The sequence below is a fragment of the Penicillium vulpinum genome, assembly GCF_028829585.1.
Source record: "Penicillium vulpinum strain IBT 29486 chromosome Unknown utg000004l_segment0_segment0, whole genome shotgun sequence".
NCBI lineage: Eukaryota > Fungi > Ascomycota > Eurotiomycetes > Eurotiales > Aspergillaceae > Penicillium > Penicillium vulpinum.
In genome coordinates, this window is record NW_026643244.1 from 899302 (window position 1) to 911971 (window position 12670).

A 12670-nucleotide genomic window follows, 5' to 3' on the forward strand; every position below is an offset into this window, starting at 1 on the left:
GCAGCAGTCATGCACTCTGTACTCCGTAGGGATAAATGCATTCGTTATAATTCTAATATAATAATGTTCACTATAGCAACGAAGTAAGGTATAAAGTCAACACACAATGTTCATAAGTATATATATTCTATCAGAAAGCCGGGTTACTCCATATACTATAATTAACATTAAAGTCGAAACTGATTGACGCCAGGGGTCGATCTAAAGAACTAAGCGCCGTGGAAGTTTCCGCAATGTGATGAGTTCCCTGGTTATTGACCAGTTGTCCGGGGCAACGGCCCTTTATTTACTGCCAAACCTTGGAAGAGCGACTGACCTCATCCACCCTAAGACCTCTTCTCCACTTTCTCTTTTGATCTTTTGTTTAAGAATGTCCATTTTCTTTTTTGGATGAACAGCTCACTTTTCAATCTGATTCATCAATGGAGGCTCTATTAGCCCATTCGTTCGATTACCTCTCCTCATATGAGCCCAGCAAGATCCGTAAAGGATTACGCCAGGTCGAAGGACTACTAGCACAGATATGTTTATCAAAACCTAAGCCCGTCTCGGATCGGAGATCGCGCTCCCCCGATATCCAGCCCGTGTCAAAGACCTTGTCAGACTTGCGAGATGATCCGGCATTTCGAGAATTTTCCAAGCTGCAGGAAAGCTTTCAATGGAACAGTATGTCTTGGAAATTTCAACATCAGAGAGTCTAGGCGCTAACAATATGCTTCAGTCGCCATGCGCTTAGTATCATGTCTCGAACACCTTCTCGGCCGGGGAAGCAACGGCACAAACGACATGCTGATTGTCTGCACACTGGATCTAATCCAAGGCTCCCTCCTTCTCCACCGCGGCTCACGCACCCTCTTCGCTCGCGAGATCTATATGAACCTCCTCCTCGACCTTCTCGACCCGATCAACTGTCCTGCCGTGCAATCAGCAACCCTCCTCACACTCGTCACAGCCCTACTAGACTGTCCATCAAACACACGCACATTCGAGGACCTAGATGGCCTCCTCACCGTCACATCACTCTTCAAGCAGCGCGCAACCTCCCGCGAAGTCAAGCTGAAGCTCGTCGAATTCCTCTACTTCTATCTGATGCCCGAGACCGTGACCCCGGCACCAATGTCTTCCCCGCCAGGTCTGCCGCGCAGCCCCAGCAAACTATCCAATGTTCCATTCTCGCGCAGTGCGCACTCCGCCGCGGCAAATGCTGCGAGTAAAACGAACCGCGATACGCGCACGACGGACGAGAAGCAGGCTCTTCTGGGAAGATATCTCAATAATGTAGAGGACCTCGTGGAGGACCTGAAGGAGACAGCTCCGTTCGGAGCGACGGTTTACTAAATGACTTGACTGGCAATGATTGACTCACTCACTACTTGATGACCAAATATGCGCGATGTCCGCTGCGATGATTTGGTGTTTTTTACTTTCTTATTCTCTCTCGAACCTTTTTCCATCTTCCCTTCTCCTTACCTCTTTTCCTCGTTCACGAGCGTTTGACTTATGTTCCGTCCGGCACGGCAATTATGTGATTTCCTGGACTGATGGCTTGCCCTCCTTTGGCCTGTCTTTTATGCTCTCTTTATTTTTTAACTCCAATCCTGAACCTTTGTCGACCTCTCTCGTGTGCTCTCTCCCCGGGCTTCGTTTCCTTATCGTTTTGCTTGTGTCTCTTTAATGGCGACATGAATGTGTACGATTCTTCTCTGTGACTAGACTAAACTGTCATACACTCCTGATGATCAACATTTCTTCTTCACGCTAGTACTTAGCGTAGGCGTAGGCTTCTTAGCCTCGGTTTTGGGGCTTCTCGGTTACTCGCTGTAATTTTTCATATCTCCCTTTATCTAAATTTCTATTTGTATAAATGAGTCACTGTTCATTTATGACTCGGTGTATAAAGCACGGGCTCTACTGTGTACCCCATGTTCGAGTGGAGAAACGTCAAGCATTAGCGTGAAAAAAGATATATATATCCGCACCAATATCCCCGAAAAATACAATCACCATGACATCCAAAATGGGCACAATCCAAGAATTGCTGGCCACAAAGCCTCCCGAAAATTCACAGAAAACACAGTATGTGGACACGGTAGAAGCATACGATAAATGGGCCGAGGTGTGTACATATAGCGTTCACATAACCATTCAAACTATACGCCCTTAACCACAACTAACATAAAACAGGTCTACGACACAGACGGAAATTTCCTCCAACGCCTCGACACAATCGAGATGCGCTCTCTACTACCCCGATTCATTGACCGGGTAAGCAAACGCTTCCAACCAGAGTCAGAGTCAGAGTCAGAGATCAAGACCAAGACAACCCGCCCCACCCTAGTAGATCTAGGCTGCGGTACCGGCCGCAACACAATCCAGCTCCTCTCCGCACTAAGCACAGCCAACAAAGCCAGTTCCTTCTCTGTAATTGGACTGGATGCGTCGCGCGGGATGTTAGATGTAGCGCGAACGGCGACACGCGAGTATGCGGCGAAAAGCGCAACGCAGATCCCGGAAATTGAGCTAGGTATCCTTGATCTCCTTCAACCTGAGGTATCAAAGACGCAGCTTCCGTCTGGATTATACGAGACGGGTGCTGTGGGTGTGATATCTACGTTGGTGCTGGAACATATTCCGCTTGAGCAGTTTTTCGCCGCTGCCGCGGAGATTATGAGGTCTGGTGCATATTTGCTTGTGACGAATATGCATGCTGAGATGGGCATGCGGAGTCAGGCTGGGTTTACGGATGAGAGGGGGGTGAAGGTTCGGCCTACGAGTTATTGTCATGATATTCCTGATGTTTTGGCTGCAGCTAGAGGGGCTGGATTTGAGGTTGAAGACGTTGTTGGCGCGGGTGCGGATGGGGTCATTGTTAGGGGGGTTGATGGGGAGTTGGGGGATGTTTTGGGGGCGAGGGCGAAGAAGTGGGTTGGGGTTAGGGTTTGGTTTGGGGTTTGTTTTGTTAAGGGTTGAGATGGAGAGGCCAATCAGGAGAGATATTATTCTATCGAAATGATGAGTCCAAATCCAACGCCATAGTTTGTTTGCTGTTATACATTTAGAAGAATTTCAGTAGTCTTTCGCGGTGTTGTACAAGATTGGGATGCTCTCTGAGCAGTTGTCCCAGCCGGTTCCGTTTCCAGCCCAGGGTATCGTCCAGGATGAGTTGCGTGTATGCGAAGACGCTGGCATCAAATAGACCTGGGTTTGGCCGGCCAAAGAAGTGCTCGTCCTCGCCAAGCAAGGTTGACAGCGCTTCGAATGCGCCACCCGCATCGCCTTCCAAATCAGCTGCGTCGATGTAGCGCGAGGTCTTGAGGAGCTCATCGCGGGCGGCCTGCTGGAGTTGGTGGCATAGAGTGGCGCGCACGATCGAGTTCGAGGTTGTGGGGTTCACATAGAGTCGGCGTGCGACAGCGTCGAAGTTCTCACTGTCTAGGTAAAGCATGTATAACTGGACACGTCGGTTAGCTCCTTCGAGTCTAGGGTTTGTTTCGGATGAAATCAGTGGCCTACCCAAGCGCTGCGTATCCGGTTGTCTAAAAGTGAAGCATAAACCTCGAACCGCAGGTTCAATTGTTGTTCTTCCTCGCAGTGAACTTGTTCAATAGCCCACTTTTGGATTTTGTGTGAAGGGATCGGATTCGAGCTGTCTGCAGGCAGTGAGGGTAGGAGGAAAGGAAGGGAACCAGTTGGCGATGCATGGTTACTGGACGAGGTGATCTCGAAGTCAATCCCAACGAATTTTAAGTATGCCTAGAGCGAGGCCGATCAGTACATATGGTTCCGACAGGGACGGCTACACGCGTCCTTGCATGCGACTTTGCGAGTATAGATGGCACGAACCTGCCATTTGAGACATTGAGGATTGAAGGAGGGTCGGCCATGTCGTGCACCAGATGCGTCGGCGAACACATACAGCTGGTTGACATTGTCGTGCGGTCGGATGCGTTGAGGGATCTCGTTGGCGGGATAGGTAGTCAACGGGAACTTGTCGAAGAGCCGCTTCATAGGAGCAGGGATTGTAAAGAAAGGACTGGCATTGGACTCTTCTGGAGGACTATCGGGGCCTTTGGGAGGCATTATGGTGGGTTGAAGTCCAAATGTCGCCAAATGTCGCCAAAGTCCAAAAGTGTCCAAAAAGTGCCGTCATCGAAACAATTCCGACGCGCCAAGCCCGAACAGGAAGGTATTTCCTTACCTAATAATGGCCAGGTACCGTACCTCCCCGCACCCTTTTTTCCCGTCTTTGACTTGAGGGAATAACCTGAACTTGCTGTGATCGAGGGGCTATTCGGATTACATGCATTCGGTATCTTAAGTGCTTATTTCATATATCGTGGTGTGTTGCGATCACATCAGCCCGGTCTCTCCCGCTTCAACATTGAAGAAACCGAAACCTCCACTTCGCTCCGTCTCGACTCCACCTTTCGATCTGATCTGCTCACTCGAACGACATTTTGAGAATATGGGCATACATATGGCTTAGTTCGTTACAAATTACGAGGCATCTGACGGTCCTAGCGGAAACGGGCGCATGCGCGGGGTATCTAACGGTTGGGGTTCTGCGACACACATTTGCGACATTACGAATCAATCTTGCATCTCACCTTAACTCCGGCGCAAACATACATATCTCTCTTGATCAACATGCCTCTCGATGAAGAAGGTGCCAAGTGGTCCTGGTAGGAGTATATCGTGTATTGTCAATGAAACCGGGCTAAAGAGTAACACCAGTGAACCATGCATTCGAGGTCATCGATCTTCAAAATGCCAACACTTCGATAGACTTATGATGAAGGTTCCTAAAGCCGGACGTCCTCTTGCAAAATGTCCCCATCCGAAAGGAACTTGCAGCTGCCAGAAGACGTATGCCGTGATGGTCCGCATTCCAAAAGGTACAGATGTCTTTGTCACCAAACTACCATTTGTTTATGTTATACTGACTTGCTGTAGGCTCATCATGCTTATGTCGTCCGCTCTATAAAGTTCCCATGGATGCCAATGAGTCAACCCAGTCTCCCCCATCTTCCATGGTTTCCTCATCGTCACCAGCTCCGGGCAAGGTCCAGAAGTCCGGAAGAAGACAGAGCACTATGCAAGCAGCACCTGAAAACATAGCACGCGCATTAGAAAATATGCCAGACAAGGTGAAGCTTGAAGATGGAACGCCGAACTTGGTTTCAGACTTCTCTTCGCAGCTCGGGTTAGATAGCTCACACATATCTCCCACTACGTCTACACAAAACCAGAAGACGCCATCGCCCACAGAACCTACCAGGCAAGACTCGAAGTCTCCCCAAGTATCAAGCTGCTGCTCTCAAAACAAAAAACCGAAAACACCCACCCCGACTCCAGCTCCTATTGCGGCTGCTGCTCCGGCTCAGAATGGTGGATCTTGCTGCGGGGTATCTCGTCCTTCCACGACAAATCAAGTTGTGTACTCAGAGGCCGACCAGCAGCAATTCCAACAACCTATTGCATGGGATGATCAGACTTACATGCACTTTCCCATGCCCCAACTGCCCCCATGGCAGGATTCCTCAATTCCCACGCATAGAAACTACATGCATTCCGCCATACACCAATCACACCCACATCACTCAAGCCTTCAGAATGGATACATGGGAATGATGCTGCCACATTCTCAGCCTCAAATGTCCCAAATGGGGATGTCACTCGGTGTGACTTCGCCGCCGTCTATGGCGTACTCTAACCCGATGAACGGTCTTGGAATCACGGACCCCTCTATGGCTCCATACATACTCAACAACCTCGAGCCTTCTTACAATGCCCCACTAGGCGGTGACTCTTGTCACGACTGTAGCTGTGGAGAAGACTGCCAGTGTCTTGGCTGTGCTGCTCATCCATTCAATACCACAACACGGAAACATGTCCAGGAGATGGGTGCTATGATCACCTTCAACGGCGATGACAAGAACCAGGAAATCATCAACCCCTATCAAGCCTCACCTTACCAGGGAGGAACAACTCCGACCCCGTTCCCTTACTTCATGCCAAATCCTCCTTCAATGGACCATGGCTTCCAGCCGATTCCATTTGATAGCTACTCCGACCCAAATTCCACCCTACCCAGCGGTTACTCCTCCCCTCTGTCAGCAAACCATCAGCTGAACCAGCAATTGATGCATCCTTCGGAGTACTACACACTGGAATACCCAGTCGGGCTACCAAGTGCCTGTTCCGACATGACAGGCAGCTGCCAATGCGGCAGCGACTGCAGCTGTGTCGGCTGTCTTACACACAGCGGTCACAACGGTTTCTCTCTGGATGTGCCTATCCCTGAGCACCCAGTTGCTAACACAGCAGATAATCATCCTCAATCTTCACGCCATGTTCCCCACACACATTTCACTACATCTCAGACTTCCCGCATCCCGGTACTAGACAATGTGTCTGTGTCCTGCCTCAGTCCACGCACTTTGGAGACTTCCATGATCTAGATGATCCACCCCATGATGATTTATTCTTTTCCTTTTTTTCCCCTTTCATGTTTCCCCGCGCTTTGATCTTGCATGATTTATGATCTCCTATGATACCCTATCTAGAATCTCTGCTCTAGACGGCCACAGTAATAGATAGATTGCCTGTTTGAATGTAATTGATTGAGTGAAGTTGTTCCCACTATTCTATTTTCTTTCTTATTGCCTTTCCTAGTGTTTTATGCACATTGCTTTACTCGTAATCAATACCAGGAACTAGACAGGGCAATCATTGGCGTAGATGACACCTGGGTCCCCCGGGGCCGCTTTTGCTTACCCTAGAAACCCTAACAAACGTGGACACGAGAATATTCGTATTTTCCAACAATCTTACTTGAAATAAATATGATGATCATCAATGCATTGGGGGATATCATGATTCTTAAGCAAAAAAGATAGTATACAAAGAAAGGACAGTTACCCACAAAACCTCAATCAACCCTTATTCCACTTTCCAAACTTCACATAGTCATCATAGAGCGACTTGAACACCGCACGACCAGAGACATCCAGCGCAGCATTGAGCGCACGCATGGACTCACGCGACGTGACATCCAAAGCCGCATACAAGCCGGGCAAAATAGCAGCCTTGACCTCGGGGGACAACGATCCACGCAGCGAGCACTGCGCATACTCCATAATAACATACTGCAAGTACTGGCCTGCAATACGCTTCGCCTTCTTCGTCTGATCAGTCAGGGCCTCACGGGATGCACCAGGCTGGGGACGGAGGACCGCCGAGACAGTAGGGTCACACAGCGAGGTGAGCAGACGGGTGTAGTATGTAGCGTGTGATGCGTCGAGCGGGGCGAGCCAGAATGGCTGCGAGAGGGTAGGGTGGAAGCGGGAGCGGCCGCGTTTTCGGGAGCGCGCGAAGAGACAGCCTAGTAGACGCTGCATGGCGTTTACCACTAGATGGAAGCGGCCGCCGATCTTCAGACGTTGCAGGCTGAGGACGACGCCCATCAGTCGGCACAGACGGGTGTAGATGGTTGGTGCGTAGGCTGGGGAGATCTGGGGGCCGATTTTGGAGGAGGCACTGGCGATCGCGCTGAGGATGCCGTCGATGTTGCATTGCGTGAGGCTGCGGGTGTGGTTGCGGAGGAGGAGATCCAGGCATTCGGACGCGAAGCAGAATTGGTCGATGCTGGTGCTTTGGATGATGGCTTCGGAGAGGGAGGTGCAGAGGAGGGAGATCTCGCGTGCTGTCGCGCTCTCTTTGTCTTCGATGGGAGGGAGTGTGGAAACGGCGAGGTAGAGCACAAGGAGTCTGTAGCCAGCATTTTCGCCAGTCAGGCCAAGTCCGCGGACTTCGCAAATCGTTTGGGTGATCTTTTCCACGGTCATGGAGTGGAAGCGTTCGGTGGTGGTCCGGATGAAGAGCTGCTGGTCCTCGGCATAGAGAGACTGGAGGGCAAGAGTCTCGGCGCATTGAAGGACTGGCTGAGCGATGTTCTCCTCGGGTCCCTTGGTGGCAAGGAGACGGCGTCGGATTAATCGGGATGGTTCCGAGTCAACGGTCATATCCATGTAATTGTCAATATTGGATAGGAACTTCTCCACTTCGACGTTGTCGGTGGCTAGATCTTCGAAATCCTCTAGAGCATCGATGGTCTTGATAAGGGTGATTGTCTCCTCCAACTTCTGCTTCCTGCACTGGTCTTTGACATGTTTCATGTCAGCCAACACGAAGTCGAACACTTTCTCGCGACAATCAGCAAGTTCCTTCTCCGAGAAGGCTGTCTGTAGCTGCTTGCGGTGAACCCAGAGCTCTGACAAGGTCAACCTCAAAAGGAAACAGGCCATGGAATCCCGATCCACCTGCTTCATTTTGGCGGTTTGCTTCGAAGCCCGGGCAAAGAGTTTCTTGAACATCTTGTTCCGGTCATCATCAGACAAAACCAGGAGCTTGGCCGATACTGCGCGGTGAAGGCTTCGGAAGGCTTTCATGATCTGGAGGTCGAGGTCGGTACCTTTCAATGGTACAGCTCGAGCAGCAGTCCAGATAGGCTCCCAGTCGCTGGTCAGTGTAGCATCACATTTGGGCATGGCAGCCAATTTCGCCATCATCGTGATCATTCCAATCGTGACTTCGGGAGAACTATCCTGTTGAAGTAGAACATTTTGCAACTTGTTCAGAATGGTGGTCCTCAGCCCCCGAGTGATCAACGGAGCCGGAACCCTCTGCAAGCTCTCGATAAGCAGTTTGCGATTGGAGGAGTCTTGCTCGATGCTCTCGTTGAGGAGGAGGGAAAGATCAGAGACAATGAAGGGAGCGTTGAGCATATATTCGTGGCAGACCACGCTCGCCCACGCCTGGAGGAACTTTGCTTCTTCTGCAACAGCCTCCAAGGGCAACGACGACGATTGGTATTGAGCGGCTGCTAGGGACAGGATGTGACGGAACAGACGGGATCGATCCTCAGAGGAGATGAGAGCCCAGACTTCGGGAACTCTGACAAGGGCCAGGAAGTAAGCTAGGCCAAGGGTTGTTTTGGAATCCACGGTATCTGTGCGGCCATTCCAGGGTGCCTTAATCGACTTTTTGGCGTCCTTCGTTGAGATAGTGGTAATGAGCTCTATGGCGTCCTTGGTGGCCTTAACGAATGAGCCAAGCTGATCATCACTAGCGTGTGCCTTGGTTGCAACAATTGCAAATCGGTAAGCCTCCCACGATTCGAGAGGAGCGAGTTGAGCCTTGGTAAGGTCCTTGTGGTTACGGTGAACAGTCTTGGCGGCGACTTCTACCAATGGCATGATTGCACTCGCCATGGCATTATCGGCTGACTGTAGGCTATTCTCTAGGAAATTTCGAACCAACCGCCACAGACGCCATCGCCAGTGCAGAGCCTGCTTTGACGACAGAGTAGAGGTGATGGTTTCCAGAAGAGAAGTCAAGATCGTTTCCGATTCTGGGAACATCGAGACCCGGCCACGGAAGCTTGCCTCAACGATAACAAATTTGGCATAAGACAGAGGAGTTTCAGCAAACTTGCCGTTTTCAGCTCGCGTCTCGCTAGCAGCGGTACGCATCTGGGCAGCAATATGCGCCTCGGTGAGGGCGGTTCGCATCAGCTCCGAGTAAGCATCGGCCAACTCATCGTCTTCCCAAACAGAGAATAGACTCAAATTGCTGTTATCCTGGCGAGCCTCCTCCACAATAACGAGTTGGTTGTGCCAGATCTCCATGAAGGTGGGCAGGTCTCTTGCGGCAGTGAAACCTCGCAACAACGGCAGCACAACCTTATTCTTGATTATATCGTAGTCCTTCCGCTTCCGAGAACCAGTTTCGCGCCACTGTAATAGAATCTTGTCGAGCAATGCATCAAGCAGCTTACGCGAATCACGCAAACCGGAGTTCGGCAGGAAAATATCAACCCCAAGACTGATAAACAGAGCCGTCACATTCCACTGGACCTTCTCGAGGCCTTGTTCGAAAAGACCAGTGTAATTGGCATGTGCTAGAATGGTGTGAAGAGAAAGACCGACCTTTCGGTCGAGAGCTACCTGAAGCAGTTGCTCCAATACCGAGATAAATTTGGAAGAAAAGGTGGCGAAATCTTCCTCCTTTGCAGTAGAGAACGCTAGCTCTGCAACAGCGACGAACAAAGTCTCCAACCACGGAGCTTCGTGTGTCTGCCTCCGGAACACATCCCTAGGAACAGCACGCACGGCGTTGTCAAAAAGCTCAGGGAGAAGCTCCACTGATCGCCAAGGATGCATGCAAGCTTCATTGCTTGCTTTGTTTTCCTTGGCTACAGCAAACTCGCGAATGATCGGCCTGAAAGTATCAGTCACTGGTTTGACCGAGCTCCAATCGGGCTCATCCTGGGAATAATCGATGCCAGAGCTTCCACGCTCGAAGAATGCTGCACGAGCGGGGAGCAAGACATGAAGGGCAATAATGCGCTCAATCGCATGCAGGAGAGTGGCTCGCTCGTCGGTGTCGAGTTTGGCAGACCGCAGGCAGATCTGGAGCCTAAGCGCATGAGCGAAGCAATGTCTAGCGAAAAATTCATTGCTGGACTTGTTGTCCATATCATCTTCACGGTAAGACCTCGATTCCCACAGTTCCACGATTGAGGGGAACACGTACAGCAAGTGCTGAAGATCGGTTGTTTTCCCCTCATGCGAGAACTGCTTGGCCGCTACTGCAGCTACCCGGAATGCTCGGCCCAGGAGCATAGAGATAGCCTCGGGCTCGCCCCTCAGCGCAAGCTTCAAATGAGAGTTTGCTACGCCATCAGTGCCTGTTGTGCGGTGTGTAAGTGTCACAAATCCGTGTAGACAATCCAAGGCGCGGATGAAGGTGAGGAAGCATGCTGCGGGGTTCTGACGCTGCTCGTCCGTGTCCACGTCCATGGCGTCTGCGTCATTTTCAGTTGTCATTCTTTTGCGTTTTTTCCCTTGGGTTCCTCGGCGATCATCAGGTGTCGGGGATCCAGACAGTGTGTGACTAGACTCAGAGTCAGAGCTGAGGGCTGCAAGCGCGTTCCCCAGACCAGAAAAGATATCGGCCTCCAAATCTTCGAACGTGTCACATAGAATAGATAGGAATTTCTGATCTTTCAGAATAGCAGCGAGGTTCTTAGGCGAAATCAGGTCGATGAGCTGGCGTAATAAAAGGAACGAAGCCGCGTCCACTCTATAGTTCTTCCCACTTCTCAGTCTTTTCAACAGCCATCGCAAAACCCATTCCTCCTTCGGGGTAGCGTTTGTTTGGATCTGAAAATCTCGGTGAACTTCCGGGTGACTTTCACATAGTGTCAAATCCACACCGATAATCTGTGCCGCTTCGTGAATCTGGGTTGTCGGACTGGCGGTGCCCTTCTCGAGGCGGAGTAGCGCCTCTTGCGATGAGCGCGGACGCTGTGGATGCGGTAACACATTAGATTTCCGGAAAAAGACACACAGGATTTCAATATAGCATTCGACTTACCTCCGCAATCGACGGCATCTCGAAAAAAGCAAATTATTCGAGAGAGTGGGTGGTTACTTGTCGAGGAAGAAAAAAAAAGAGAGACCAAGAAAAACCGCGGATTGCTCCGACCGCCTTTGGCTGAATCGACTCGGTCCGCTGAACCTCCCAAACTCCTTGCACTCCACACGCCTCTATTTTACCTCTATAATTCCACATCATTGCAACTGGTTCGTGTTTTGCCCTTGGATCTAGCTCCAGCTCAATTGGTACTTACTTCTGCGACAGATTTATCGCAATGGCTGAATCCAGTGAATCCGGGCCGATCGCGCGCGCCACCAAGCCCGTCAGCGAGGCTTTGCTTAACGAGAAGGTATGAGCTAGCTGAGTTCTTCGAATGAGAGGTGTCGCAATATACAATAATACTATTGATATATATGGCGATTGCCTCAGTTTAGAAGCAAACATGGGAGAACCCGTGGCTAACCTTCAACTAGTGGGATCGCGCCATCTCCTCCGTGATCATCAAGTCCTCCCTCGGTCTGTCTTTCGGTGTTGTCTTCTCCGTTCTCCTCTTCAAGCGGAGAGCTTGGCCCGCGTGGGTTGGTCTCGGCTTCGGTGCCGGACGTGCTTGGGAAGAGGCTGATGGTATGTTCATATCTATATTTCATTTGGTTCGGCTTTTAGAGAGACTTTTGGGTGTTGGAGCTCCCGGTCACTGTGGGATAAGCTTCCTTGAGCTTGGGCAGATGCTTTTTGCTGTAATCTTCTCAGCATCGAGCTCTGCAGGCCCCTCAGCAGTGAACCGAATATCCGCTTTTCCCCGAGCCTATCTCCAAGATCCAAGTATGACTGAGCTAACCTGTACTTAGCCTCCTTCCGCCGTGGTGACTCCCCCATCAGAGACGCACTGCGCCGTTAAAGAGCTTCCAAGTGTGTACGATACATTGTACAGAAGGCAAGAGGCCGTCAATGAATGGTTGTCTTCGGCCCAAGAATTGGTATACAGGTATTCACCAAACAAACCATCAACACCAAACGAGATGTTTCCTTGAGTTTTCCCCGTCTTTTGAATTAGGAAACATGATTTAAAAACATGTCCTGGCACTCACTTCCAACACCTATCTTCAGTAGTTTTAGACTTGGTTCCATAAGAGAACAAAGACATAATTCAAAAACAGTCGAATTGTAAAAGAGTACATTGATATCTCCCATAGCTACTTGAATGATGCAAACATGAGAGAATTAATTG

The 12670-nt window shown here is 50.3% G+C and overlaps 6 protein-coding genes across 6 annotated transcripts; 4 read left to right on the plus strand and 2 right to left on the minus strand.

Annotated features, from left to right (window-relative positions):
- Positions 1-422: 422 nt before the first annotated feature.
- Positions 423-1338, plus strand: N7479_008892 (cell division control protein 14; the record flags this gene model as incomplete). The annotated part of the gene is made up of 2 exons (XM_057256585.1): positions 423-666; positions 722-1338. 2 exons carry the CDS (start codon positions 423-425, stop codon positions 1336-1338), a joined length of 861 nt encoding a protein of 286 aa, XP_057104043.1.
- A 667-nt stretch (positions 1339-2005) lies between these two features.
- N7479_008893 (class I SAM-dependent DNA methyltransferase) lies at positions 2006-2970 on the plus strand (the record flags this gene model as incomplete). Its single annotated transcript, XM_057256586.1, has 2 exons — positions 2006-2116; positions 2185-2970. The coding sequence occupies 2 exons, from the start codon at positions 2006-2008 to the stop codon at positions 2968-2970; spliced, it is 897 nt and encodes a 298-aa protein (XP_057104044.1).
- Positions 2971-3055: 85 nt separating this feature from the next.
- N7479_008894 (putative mitochondrial outer membrane protein (Sam35)) lies at positions 3056-4080 on the minus strand (the record flags this gene model as incomplete). Its single annotated transcript, XM_057256587.1, has 3 exons — positions 3056-3451; positions 3514-3753; positions 3844-4080. The coding sequence occupies 3 exons, from the start codon at positions 4078-4080 to the stop codon at positions 3056-3058; spliced, it is 873 nt and encodes a 290-aa protein (XP_057104045.1).
- Positions 4081-4647: 567 nt separating this feature from the next.
- Positions 4648-6461, plus strand: N7479_008895 (copper fist DNA-binding domain-containing protein; the record flags this gene model as incomplete). The annotated part of the gene is made up of 3 exons (XM_057256588.1): positions 4648-4682; positions 4735-4895; positions 4954-6461. 3 exons carry the CDS (start codon positions 4648-4650, stop codon positions 6459-6461), a joined length of 1704 nt encoding a protein of 567 aa, XP_057104046.1.
- A 474-nt stretch (positions 6462-6935) lies between these two features.
- Positions 6936-11457, minus strand: N7479_008896 (ribosome biogenesis protein URB2; the record flags this gene model as incomplete). The annotated part of the gene is made up of 2 exons (XM_057256589.1): positions 6936-11369; positions 11440-11457. The coding sequence occupies 2 exons, from the start codon at positions 11455-11457 to the stop codon at positions 6936-6938; spliced, it is 4452 nt and encodes a 1483-aa protein (XP_057104047.1).
- A 259-nt stretch (positions 11458-11716) lies between these two features.
- Positions 11717-12340, plus strand: N7479_008897 (MICOS complex subunit MIC10; the record flags this gene model as incomplete). The annotated part of the gene is made up of 3 exons (XM_057256590.1): positions 11717-11791; positions 11916-12066; positions 12291-12340. The coding sequence occupies 3 exons, from the start codon at positions 11717-11719 to the stop codon at positions 12338-12340; spliced, it is 276 nt and encodes a 91-aa protein (XP_057104048.1).
- Positions 12341-12670: the final 330 nt, after the last annotated feature.